The sequence below is a fragment of the Myxine glutinosa genome, chromosome 8 (assembly GCF_964187855.1).
Source record: "Myxine glutinosa chromosome 8, kmMyxGlut1.1, whole genome shotgun sequence".
NCBI classification, from domain to species: Eukaryota; Metazoa; Chordata; class Myxini; order Myxiniformes; family Myxinidae; genus Myxine; species Myxine glutinosa.
The window spans coordinates 34116375-34129186 of NC_136268.1; the positions used below are offsets into that span (position 1 = coordinate 34116375).

General features: G+C 40.1%; 1 protein-coding gene across 1 annotated transcript in view; it reads left to right on the plus strand.

The window, feature by feature from the left end:
• The first annotated feature begins 5579 nt into the window (after window positions 1–5579).
• Window positions 5580–12812, plus strand: part of LOC137433099 (kelch-like protein 29) — a 94654-nt gene continuing 87421 nt past the window's right edge. The window contains exon 1 of the mRNA XM_068125555.2: window positions 5580–5919. Within this exon, the coding sequence (XP_067981656.2) occupies window positions 5580–5919 (340 nt within the window). The remainder of the gene's footprint in view (window positions 5920–12812) is intronic.

Consider the following 12812-nt stretch of genomic DNA (forward strand, 5'->3'; position numbering starts at 1 on the left):
ACGCATCTGGGATGCAATGAACAACCGGGAGAATAGGGAGCAGTCATTCTTGAGCGACGACAGCTGAAGCTGGGTTCCTGATTTCTCTCTGACTGGAGATCGGCTGAAGAGAGGAAGGTCGCTTCTCCTGATTGGGTCGGTGATGGGCTTCGTCTGGTTCACAAGCCGCTCATTGACATACGTGTGGTACTGCTCCTGCCCCAGCTTCTCGATCTGGCGCACAGTGTTGATGACTGCTGGGTCTGCCAGGTCCCTGCTGTCTAGTACCAGGAGATCATTGCTGTCATCACAGAAGGGGTTCCCCATCTCTCTCATGACACCGGAGAGTGACTTCACATCTCGAGCAAACGCCAGCTGTGTATGCTTTGTCTGCTCATGGTGCCTGGAATCAGTCTTCTTTGTTCTCGTCTCTGCTGTGGCTTGGAACTCAGCAATCACTCTTGCCATCTCAGGACTGGACACCATCCAGCGCCGCAATGCTGCAGGATTCTCAGTCAGTCCGACTGCTCCGCCATCGCCTTTCACTGATGCGTTATTCTGCTCATGTGCCTGGTCGATGGCCAAAGCAGAGAATGCATGTGTTGTCTTCTTCACTGAGAAGTTCCCAGCCATGAACTCTGCGAACACATCTGGATGCTTGTCTTCGAGTGCCACCATGTCACGCAAGTGAACTGGAATCCACCTTGCGTAATTTGTGTGCCCCAGGGCAAAGAACCAGGGTACAATCTTGGTCAAGGCATCGATGTAGAGCATGAAGTCGCCCTCGCGTAGTGATCTCACGTAGATCATGATTTCCAGTTCCAGCTGCAGGATAATCGACCAGAACTTGAACTGGGGACTTGTATCAGCTCGGCTAGCACACCAGTCTTCTACTGACATTGGAACCTGTCCCTCATCCAACCCGTCACAGTATTGGGTGTAACCCTCCTGTCGAAGGAGATACAAAACACTAGCTGTGACCTGGTGAGCCCATCGAGTGCGCATCACATGGGCGGCTTTGATGAAGGAGTCGGCTGTTCCAGGTGTAGCAACTCCTGCCTGGACCAGGGCTTCCGTCCATCCACTGCAATCCAGAAGGTCGCCCAGAGTGTTGAATGATGCCTTTTCGATGTGGAATCCGGCAAACAGGATAATGAAGGAATCTTCTCCATGTGCGTGAGGCCAGCTCCATTGGATCTGTTTGGCCAGCGTGTACAGTGGTTGATCCGCGGTGATGACTGGGACCTGACCAGGATTCAGGATATCCACTGCCCTCTTGATGACTTCCATGGAGTGGCGAATCATGGCCACGGAGTTGGCCTGATCATAGAAGAGGGGCAGCAATGAGGTAATGGCCACACTGCTTGGATCCACTGGTGCTGATTGCTCGCTGGCGTGGTATGCAGCCCATGACACGGTCTCGTCTCCAGTGAGCGGTGTGCCTGCAGTCACCATCTTCCCCATCTGATCCAGCCACCTGTTGAATGAGACAAATGAAACAAGACAGTAAACAAAACAGTGGTGGTTAGTTGGTGTAGACACACAGGGCTACTGTCATTGTCCGAACATCAAATACAGCCAGTCCAGAATATGCAGTAATATCATTGCGTATTTACCTGTACTCAGTCTTCACTGCTTGAGGTATTAGGTGGCATTCACTTCTGTTGGGACCCGCCAACTTTGGTATAGGTGGGTCACGTTTACTCAGGAGCACGGGAGGCACGCTGGTGTATGATTCTGGCAGGTGGGCAACTGTTGTCGCAGTTGTTGCAGTGTTGTCTGTGTCCACAATCCGTTGAACCCCAGGGACGTCACTATTCGGGTGTTGGAACAAAGAGATTCCTCTACCATGGAACGAGTCCTGAGCACTTGTCAAGCTGGGGTTGTGGTCTATGTTGTCGACTGCTCCCGTGGTGAACAAGCCACCCTTCAGTTTGGGTGGGCAAACTGCTCCCTCCAACATGAAGTAGCGACAGATGTTGTTCCCCAACTCAGACGAAATGCTCAGCACCCTGTCGTAGGCGATGGACACACCAAGGCGGTACAGCTCATCAACGAGGTCTCGTCTGCGTGTCTTCGTGTGCATCATCACACCCAGGTACACAGGCACAGGTGTCTCCCTGTTGTGACTGTGCTTGGTAGATTGTACGGAACCGGTGCTCTTGCGACGGCATGCACAGCTGTTGAACATCAGGAGCTGGGAGATTGTAAGTGTAGGAGCTGGTATAGATGAGTGGCTTGATTGTTCATGGATATTGGGGCCATTCAAGATCATAGAAACCAGTGCGATGAGTGAATTTGGCACCGACTCTTCCTGGCAGTGGGTGTCAAATGAACCACTGAAGACAGTCGTCATCTTCAGCATGTCTCTTCGGACTATGTTGGCAGCTCTAGCCAGATGAATGCCACCACTGTCGGCATCCTGCTCACATGCCTTGCACAGGGCTGTTCCAACATCCTGGTTGAAAGCAAGTAGAATGTCTCGGCCTCGCTTGTGCTCCTCTAAGTCATGAAAATGCCTCAAAATTCGTTTTTTGAGTTCGGTTGAGTGAACACGCCCAGTCAGGATTGTTCCAAGCTGCTCCAGTCTGGTGTTGTACAGGGTTGCCAGGTCTATCAGCTTGAACACTGGTGCCACAGCAGAGTCCATACGGGCTTCCTCAATGTAGGACACCAGTTCAGCAAGGGCTATGCCGTGATTTACATCGTCTTGGTCTGGACCCTCATTCATCTTCGTGCCTCTGGCTTTGTTGTACAGGGAGGCTAGACACTTCACATGGTACTTGGCCTCCTGTGCTATAAGATCTCCTCCACTTAGTTTAGCCAACAGTGGTTTGTCCTCTAGTTTCAGGGCACATTTCCTGACACGGGCATCAAGCTCAAAGGTGGAAGCCTCGTGCAGAGTCTCCTTACCCGCCTGTCCGTCACAAAAGAAACACTTGTCAACTGAAGGTTGTGGTTGGTCTACACTATGACGGGTGTACTTCCTTGGGACATCTGCACTGTGCTCACAGGAGGTTTTCCTCTTCTCGGCTCGAAACAGTTGGGTTTTGTTGCATTCGAGTCTACATGAATCATGCCACCTGGCTCTGTGGTGCTCGAATGTTGCTTGAATGCCCTCACCATCATCCAGTTTAGAGAGATCTATAGTCTTTGGCAGACATCCGATCTTGCTGAAGACGGGGAGATTGTCTGCAAGAGTCTGGAACCCAGAACCATCGGTGCTACGCTTTGATTCAGCTGGACAGCATAGCTTCTCAGAGGTGTCTTTCTGACATAGCACACACTGGTCCCAATCTGTCAGACATGGAAGATGTGTTCCAGATGAGCCGGGCTGTTGGGGGTCCAACATCATAAAACGTTGGGCCATTGTCAGTCAGTCAGAATACGTTTAGGGTACAGCCACCAGATGCAACCACCACCGTGACCTGAAAGCAGAATTAGCAGAATTAAGATATGCACAATGTCTCAGCTCTAGTACATATGTAGCAAGACAGATCTGTCAGATATAAGCATGACAAGGAAGAAAAACGTTATTTGCGTCCCTGTTAGGCCACCATACATAATTGTGTTCAAGTCCATGTGAGGCCTATGCATAACATGTCAATAACAAATGATACATAGATCCACTAGAATGTGTTTTGCACCAACCATAGTTGATATAGTATACACATATGGACTGGCATAATTCGGTCACTAGTCATATCTATGCACCCCGAGGGACGTTGAGTGTCCACATGAGGGAAATAGGACCCTCATGTGGTCACTCACAGTCCCGAGGGGCGCATAGATGTGACTAGTGACCGAATTATGCCAGTCCATATGAGTTTTATAACACACCACCTCTTGAGGGCGCTGTAAACTGTCAAACATTAACGACAAGTATCATAATACTCAGACGATCTTCGTAAAAACCATTGCAAATTCTACCACTATTGACCGGTCCATAGTGTCGCGGCACCACTATGGACCGGTCAATAGTGGTAAAATTTGCACTGGCTATGCAATAGGCTATACTAGTGAACCACACATGACAGTGTTTTAGCCAATCGGGAGGGAGAATCAACAAGAGGTGTGTTATAATTCAACTTATGGGCGAAAATAGTACATTTTGGCCGCCATTTTGTAAAATGGCCGCCACAGCTACCATGGGACAAATATGCGATGTCCCTATATCCAAAGATATTCCTAAGGGTATGTCCTAACTGTGTGCTAAATGCCATGCTTTTATCATCAAACCCACAATTCTGTCAAAATATTTCACATACCTGCTGCACTAGTAGGCTGGTGCTCATTTTGCCGACCCCGGAAGGATGACAGGCCGAGCCAACCCACCTAGTGTTAATTCAATGGCCCGACAGGGGTTCAAACTCAGGACTAAGATCTCAAGTCAGCCACTTTAACCGTTAAGCCATCACCAATTTTGCTTGTTGTGCAATGAAAATGTAGTTTACTTCATGTTTGGGTGATTTTCAATCATTTTAGCTTTTGTTGAGTTGACTTTCACTTTCAGCGCCGTTGGAGTCATTTCGTTTCATCTTCAGTTCCTCCATCACAATTCTGATTGAAAAGTAAAAACGCAACGTTCTGCCGTCACTGCACGTGGGTTAGTCCATTCACTAATGAGGGGTGTTTTGTTGATCGCACAATGAATCTTAATGTGGATTTTTCTCAACAACATCGATTTGTGTTGACATGAGGCGTTCTCCACATTTATTGTAATTCTTGTTGCATTCATAAGCATTAAACGTGGTTATTATTCACCATAACCTGATTTCTCTACTAAACCTCACCCCCTAATTTTGTGATAGTCTTGTATATATATACAACAGTCACTGCACGTGGGTTAGTCCATTCACTAATGAGGGGTGTTTTGTTGATCGCACAATGAATCTTAATGTGGATTTTTCTCAACAACATCGATTTGTGTTGACATGAGGCATTCTTCACATTTATTGTAATTCTTGTTGCATTCATAAGCATTAAACGTGGTTATTATTCACCTTAACCTGATTTCTCTACTAAACCTCACCCCCTAATTTTGTAATAGTCTTCTGTAGATATACAACAGGGGAATCCCCCTGCCCCACCCCCTTCGATTCACCACGTGACACGTTTTTTTCCTGGAGTTGGAGCATTCTATTCCACAAGTTGATGTGGTTTGTCAGCAAAGCGAGAACCACTCCCCCGCACCATCACCCTGGGGGGGGGGGGGGGGGGGGCGGGTCTCGAAAGATTATTAACCACAATCAGTCGCGTGGGGCCCTCGTTGCCTTGGGCCCCCGTGCAATTGATCATGGGTTGCATGACCCTAAGGCCACCACCGCTTCTGGGGACAGAAGTACAGAAAAATAAAGCTTCACACACATTTTATTCCCAGTAATTACTTCTAGTGATTGTGCTTTTCTGGTTATAAAATTTTACATTCTCCATCCATTTATTTGATCGATGGTTGTTGCTGAAGTTGATATTTATTTATTTATTTTACAGGTGTTTCTCACTTTCCTTCATCTACTGCGACATCACAATCGGAAAAAGGCCTTTCCATGGCCTGTGTCAACGTGACCCCTTCATCACTGTGCACACACCTCAGTTCTAAGATGACCGGAGCACTCACACCTGGCGCTGTTCCGAACTTCTTTTCTCCCATCATACCTCCACCACAAACACCACCGCCACCTTCTTTTATGCCAACGTCCTACCAGCCCTCATTCCAACAGCCAATTGTGCCTGTACCCACGAATGTTTCATTTAATGGAGGCCCACATATCCTCGAGTACAACCTTTCAAAGACCGGCACCTACCAAGGTGTGCCCGGGCAAATGGAAGGTGTTTCAGCGCCAACATCCGCAACCTCGAGCCTCAGCTGCTTGAAGGATCGCCAGCTTAAAGTGGTCAGTCTCGGACAATACGTTTTTGCAGACACGGCTCATGCAGGAGGTAAGAGTTGGCCAGCAACTTGTGAAACTTGCACTGCTGCGTGTCTGCGCGTCGTACAAAGCACAACGAAATGGAACGAGGATTAGGCTTTTCAGTGTTGTATACACAGGGTGTCCATTAAATAGGCACCATTTTCTGTATGTCTATAAACATCAGTTTATGATTGAGGAACTTATTTAAATTGAATGCTATATTCTGAACCCAAATCTAAAAACGAACCTGCAGTTTAAGAGTACTTGGCTCGGAATTTGTCCCGATCGTGTATACGCAGAGGAGAGAGATAATTGTTTTTACTCTGTCTGTCGAACAAAATATGAAATCATTCAAAGCAGGAAACTGAATGTTTTTAGTGACGTCAAAAAGGCCACAAACAACAGGCACAAAGAACTAATGTAACGGATTAAATAGGGTGGTGTAAAAGACGCTGCACTGATGGCGGTAAACTTCCAAAAAAATTTTTTCTACAACCTTTGCAATCTTTATTGTATTTCAATTGAATTATACACTTGAATACTGGAGAACACAAATCGCCTCTTTGGTACTTGCAAAACCCCTCCGTTTAGCAGTACTTGGACAAAATATTACGGCATTTTACGTCCTCCGACCAATCAAATTTGCCGCTCGCAGACCCCGCCCATGTCCTTGTTTTTCAAGACTGAGTGGGTAAGATTTTCTGTGAACTCTCTAGTTATTTTTGAATACAACAAACATACACGACTTTCCAGTTGAATATGGAACAATTATAGTAATGTTTGGAGTTTTCCTTAGTACTCAATACGTCCACCATTGCTTTCAATACACAACAGGAGACATTGAACAAAAGTGTCCATAACCTTTGCACAGGTGGCATGGGATATGCCCTGAATAGCATGAGTGATGCGATCTCCGAGTTCCGCATCCAAGGACTGTGGGTGCATGGCATGAGCACTGTCCTTGATGAAACCCTACAAAAAATTTAATATCACAGGGGTCTGGTCTGGGGATCTTGGGTGCTATGGAAAAGGTCCACTAGGGCCAATCTGTTTGTTGGGGAATGTTGAATTGAGGAATTCATAAAGTTATTACACAAAAAAGAATACCAAAAGTAATTGAAAGAGACGAGAACAGCACCCGGTAGATTGCATACCTCCACCAGGCAGAACAGTTTATGTTTTGTATCCTACTGATGATCTGGATTCGGAATTGAACCCAAATTTAATCGCTTCTTCTTGTCACCGAATCAACTCATCCCCCAAATTTTGTCATAACTCGTCCACAACTTTTAAAAAATATGTTATATATCGCTTTTCGCCCGATCCCTCAATGGTGAAGAATTACTAATAATTAAATAATTATCTCATCCGAATCCATATTCAGATCTTCACCAAAATCGAATCGACTAGTCCTTGTCACACACCCAATCTGTCCACCAAGTTTCGTCCAAATCCGTCCATAACTTTTTGAGATATGCTGCCATGTATCGTTTTTAGCCCTATCACAAAGGCGACCAATCACTTAAAAATTCTAGTATCCGGATCCGAATCCGGATCTTCACCAAAATCTAATCATTATGTCCTCGTCACATACGCGACATCTCTGCCAAATTTCGTACGAATCTATCCACAGCTTTTTGAGATATCTTGTTCACAAACAGACAAAAAGACAAACAGAAAGACAGGGGTGAAAACATAATATAACCTCCATCCACCTTCGGTGGCCGAGGTAAAGATGGACATGTTGAGTCCAAAAGAAAACTTAAAACAATACTCTAAATGTTCCCATATTCAACTGTAAAGTTGCGTATGCTTGTTTTAATAAATAAATAAAAATGCATACGTATTTAAGGGACACCCTATATATGTATATGCCTATATAATATACCTGCCTGCCAGCCACACAGTCTAGATTTGATTCCGAGCCCGATGATTGGGTCACCTGGTGCTTTACAAGTACCGGTAGTCCATTGTTGATGGCATTAAGCCGCTTTCCCATCTACTCACATTCCCTTGTGGAAGTTAAAGATCCCATGGTATCTTCTAATCAGAGAAAGCTCAGGCGTGGACGCGTATCCGTTGCAAAATTCAAATTCTGCCAAAGCTGTGCGCAATCTACCTTGATTGAAGGTAGCACAATGGAGTGGAGACTTGTCCAGAGTAAATTATCATCGATGGAAACACCTGATTGGTGGCTCTACCCCAATTCTCCCGAGAAGGGTGTGGACAAGAATTGTATCTACTACCTTCATGGGCTGACATCTCAAACTCACAGTATAACACACAAGACCTAACTACTCGTAATTATATTTTTAATAACTTTCAGAAAAAACAACATTCCAATTTCAAAAGGGTTATGGATTTAAACAATAAGATCGTAGCATTTCATTTCACTTCTTTTCCTCTGCACAGGGTGGTGATGACATCACAACTACTTACAATCCACAGCAGACGTTTAAAATTGCAGCATGGAGTGTCCCAATAAGTAAAGGTTGTTCGGTGCAGTGTCAGGCAGGTGGCACAAATTAGTCGGTGCCAACAGAAACCACAATGTACAATATTCATCATGACGACAATTTCACTGTGTAGGATTCAGGAAAAAATAATGGACATTAAGGAGGGAGTTACGGAAGTGTTTGGAACATCTCGAAAAGAAAGTGAGTCCAGCAGACATATTTACAGCTCAACATGTTAAATACCTCGGTTGAAGTGACTTTTACCCCGCGCGCGCACGCGAATCGCAAAGCGGTGATGAGCAATTGGTTCACTTTGTCTGTCGACAAACGTCGAGGAAGAACTTAACTTCAAATGAATGTCATATTTTGAACACGAATTGGATCATAAACCGAGAGTTTGGCAGTACGGTACTTTGGCTCTGAATTAGTCGCGACTGCACATGCTCAGAGAGGAGTGAGATAATTTTTAGGTGGGGAAACCGCTTCCATATTTGGCCATGTCCTCCCTTGCATCGACCAGTCAAAAGTAAAGAAGAACCTTTCTAACCCATCGTGTTTAATTCCAAAGGTTTCTAATGTGTATTTCTAATGGGTTATACCTGGTAATAATTCTAAAGGGTAATTCTAAAGGGTAATTCTAAAGGGTAATTCTAAAGGGTAATTCTAAAGGGTAATTCTAAAGGGTAATTCTAAAGGATAATTCTAAAGAGTAATTCTAAAGAGTAATTCTAAAGAGTAATTCTAAAGGGTAATTCTAAAGGATAATTCTAAAGGGTAATTCTAAAGAGTAATTCTAAAGTGTAATTCTAAAGGATAATTCTAAAGGATAATTCTAAAGGGTAATTCTAAAGGATAATTCTAAAGAGTAATTCTAAAGAGTAATTCTAAAGAGTAATTCTAAAGGGTAATTCTAAAGGATAATTCTAAAGGATAATTCTAAAGAGTAATTCTAAAGAGTAATTCTAAAGGGTAATTCTAAAGGATAATTCTAAAGGGTAATTCTAAAGGATAATTCTAAAGAGTAATTCTAAAGAGTAATTCTAAAGAGTAATTCTAAAGGGTAATTCTAAAGGATAATTCTAAAGGATAATTCTAAAGAGTAATTCTAAAGGGTAATTCTAAAGGGTAATTCTAAAGGATAATTCTAAAGAGTAATTCCAAAGGGTAATTCTAAAGGGTAATTCTAAAGGGTAATTCTAAAGGGTAATTCTAAAGGGTAATTCTAAAGGGTAATTCTAAAGGATAATTCTAAAGAGTAATTCCAAAGGGTAATTCTAAAGGGTAATTCTAAAGTGTAATTCTAAAGGGTAATTCTAAAGGGTAATTCTAAAGGATAATTCTAAAGAGTAATTCTAAAGAGTAATTCTAAAGAGTAATTCTAAAGGGTAATTCTAAAGAGTAATTCCAAAGGGTAATTCTAAAGGGTAATTCTAAAGGATAATTCTAAAGAGTAATTCCAAAGAGTAATTCTAAAGGATAATTCCAAAGGATAATTCCAAAGGATAATTCTAAAGAGTAATTCCAAAGGGTAATTCCAAAGGATAATTCTAAAGAGTAATTCCAAAGGATAATTCTAAAGGGTAATTCTAAAGGATAATTCCAAAGGATAATTCCAAAGGGTAATTCTAAAGAGTAATTCTAAAGGATAATTCCAAAGGGTAATTCCAAAGGATAATTCTAAAGAGTAATTCTAAAGGATAATTCCAAAGGATAATTCTAAAGAGTAATTCTAAAGGATAATTCCAAAGAGTAATTCCAAAGGGTAATTCTAAAGGGTAATTCTAAAGAGTAATTCTAAAGGATAATTCTAAAGAGTAATTCCAAAGGGTAATTCTAAAGGATAATTCTAAAGGGTAATTCGAAAGGGTAATTCTAAAGGATAATTCTAAATAGTAATTCCAAAGGGTAATTCTAAAGGGTAATTCTAAAGGATAATTCTAAAGGATAATTCTAAAGGATAATTCTAAAGGATAATTCTAAAGAGTAATTCTAAAGGATAATTCTAAAGAGTAATTCCAAAGGGTAATTCTAAAGGATAATTCTAAAGGGTAATTCTAAAGAGTAATTCCAAAGGGTAATTCTAAAGGATAATTCTAAAGAGTAATTCCAAAGGGTAATTCTAAAGGATAATTCTAAAGAGTAATTCCAAAGGATAATTCCAAAGGATAATTCTAAAGAGTAATTCTAAAGGATAATTCCAAAGAGTAATTCCAAAGGGTAATTCTAAAGAGTAATTCTAAAGGATAATTCCAAAGAGTAATTCCAAAGGGTAATTCTAAAGGATAATTCTAAAGAGTAATTCTAAAGGATAATTCCAAAGGATAATTCCAAAGGATAATTCTAAAGAGTAATTCTAAAGGATAATTCCAAAGGATAATTCCAAAGGGTAATTCTAAAGGATAATTCTAAAGAGTAATTCCAAAGAGTAATTCTAAAGGATAATTCCAAAGGATAATTCCAAAGGATAATTCTAAAGAGTAATTCTAAAGGATAATTCCAAAGGATAATTCCAAAGGGTAATTCTAAAGAGTAATTCTAAAGGATAATTCCAAAGGGTAATTCCAAAGGATAATTCTAAAGAGTAATTCTAAAGGATAATTCCAAAGAGTAATTCCAAAGGGTAATTCTAAAGGATAATTCTAAAGAGTAATTCTAAAGGATAATTCCAAAGGATAATTCAAAAGAGTAATTCTAAAGGATAATTCTAAAGAGTAATTCTAAAGGATAATTCCAAAGGATAATTCCAAAGGGTAATTCTAAAGGGTAATTCTAAAGGATAATTCTAAAGAGTAATTCTAAAGAGTAATTCTAAAGGGTAATTCTAAAAGATAATTCTAAAGAGTAATTCCAAAGGGTAATTCTAAAGGATAATTCTAAAGAGTAATTCCAAAGGGTAATTCTAAAGGATAATTCTAAAGAGTAATTCTAAAGGATAATTCCAAAGGATAATTCCAAAGGGTAATTCTAAAGAGTAATTCTAAAGGATAATTCTAAAGGATAATTCCAAAGGATAATTCTAAAGAGTAATTCTAAAGAGTAATTCTAAAGGATAATTCCAAAGGATAATTCTAAAGGGTAATTCTAAAGGATAATTCTAAAGGGTAATTCTAAAGAGTAATTCTAAAGGATAATTCTAAAGGATAATTCCAAAGGGTAATTCTAAAGGATAATTCTAAAGGGTAATTCTAAAGGGTAATTCTAAAGGATAATTCTAAAGAGTAATTCTAAAGGATAATTCTAAAGAGTAATTCTAAAGGATAATTCCAAAGGATAATTCTAAAGGGTAATTCTAAAGGATAATTCCAAAGGATAATTCCAAAGGATAATTCTAAAGAGTAATTCTAAAGAGTAATTCTAAAGGATAATTCCAAAGGATAATTCTAAAGGGTAATTCTAAAGGGTAATTCTAAAGGGTAATTCTAAAGGATAATTCTAAAGGGTAATTCTAAAGGATAATTCCAAAGGATAATTCTAAAGGGTAATTCTAAAGGGTAATTCTAAAGGATAATTCTAAAGGATAATTCCAAAGGATAATTCTAAAGGGTAATTCTAAAGGATAATTCCAAAGGATAATTCTAAAGGGTAATTCTAAAGAGTAATTCTAAAGGATAATTCTAAAGGATAATTCCAAAGGGTAATTCTAAAGGATAATTCTAAAGAGTAATTCTAAAGGATAATTCCAAAGGATAATTCTAAAGAGTAATTCTAAAGGATAATTCCAAAGGGTAATTCTAAAGAGTAATTCTAAAGGATAATTCCAAAGAGTAATTCTAAAGGATAATTCTAAAGAGTAATTCTAAAGGATAATTCCAAAGGATAATTCTAAAGAGTAATTCTAAAGGATAATTCCAAAGAGTAATTCCAAAGGGTAATTCTAAAGAGTAATTCTAAAGGATAATTCCAAAGAGTAATTCCAAAGGGTAATTCTAAAGGATAATTCTAAAGAGTAATTCTAAAGGATAATTCCAAAGGATAATTCCAAAGGATAATTCTAAAGAGTAATTCTAAAGGATAATTCCAAAGGATAATTCCAAAGGGTAATTCCAAAGAGTAATTCTAAAGGATAATTCCAAAGGATAATTCCAAAGGATAATTCTAAAGAGTAATTCTAAAGGATAATTCTAAAGGAATTCCAAAGGATAATTCTAAAGAGTAATTCTAAAGGATAATTCCAAAGAGTAATTCCAAAGGGTAATTCTAAAGGGTAATTCTAAAGAGTAATTCTAAAGGATAATTCTAAAGAGTAATTCCAAAGGGTAATTCTAAAGGATAATTCTAAAGGATAATTCTAAAGAGTAATTCCAAAGGGTAATTCTAAAGAGTAATTCTAAAGGATAATTCCAAAGGATAATTCCAAAGGGTAATTCTAAAGAGTAATTCTAAAGGATAATTCCAAAGGATAATTCCAAAGGGTAATTCTAAAGAGTAATTCTAAAGGATAATTCCAAAGGGTAATTCCAAAGGA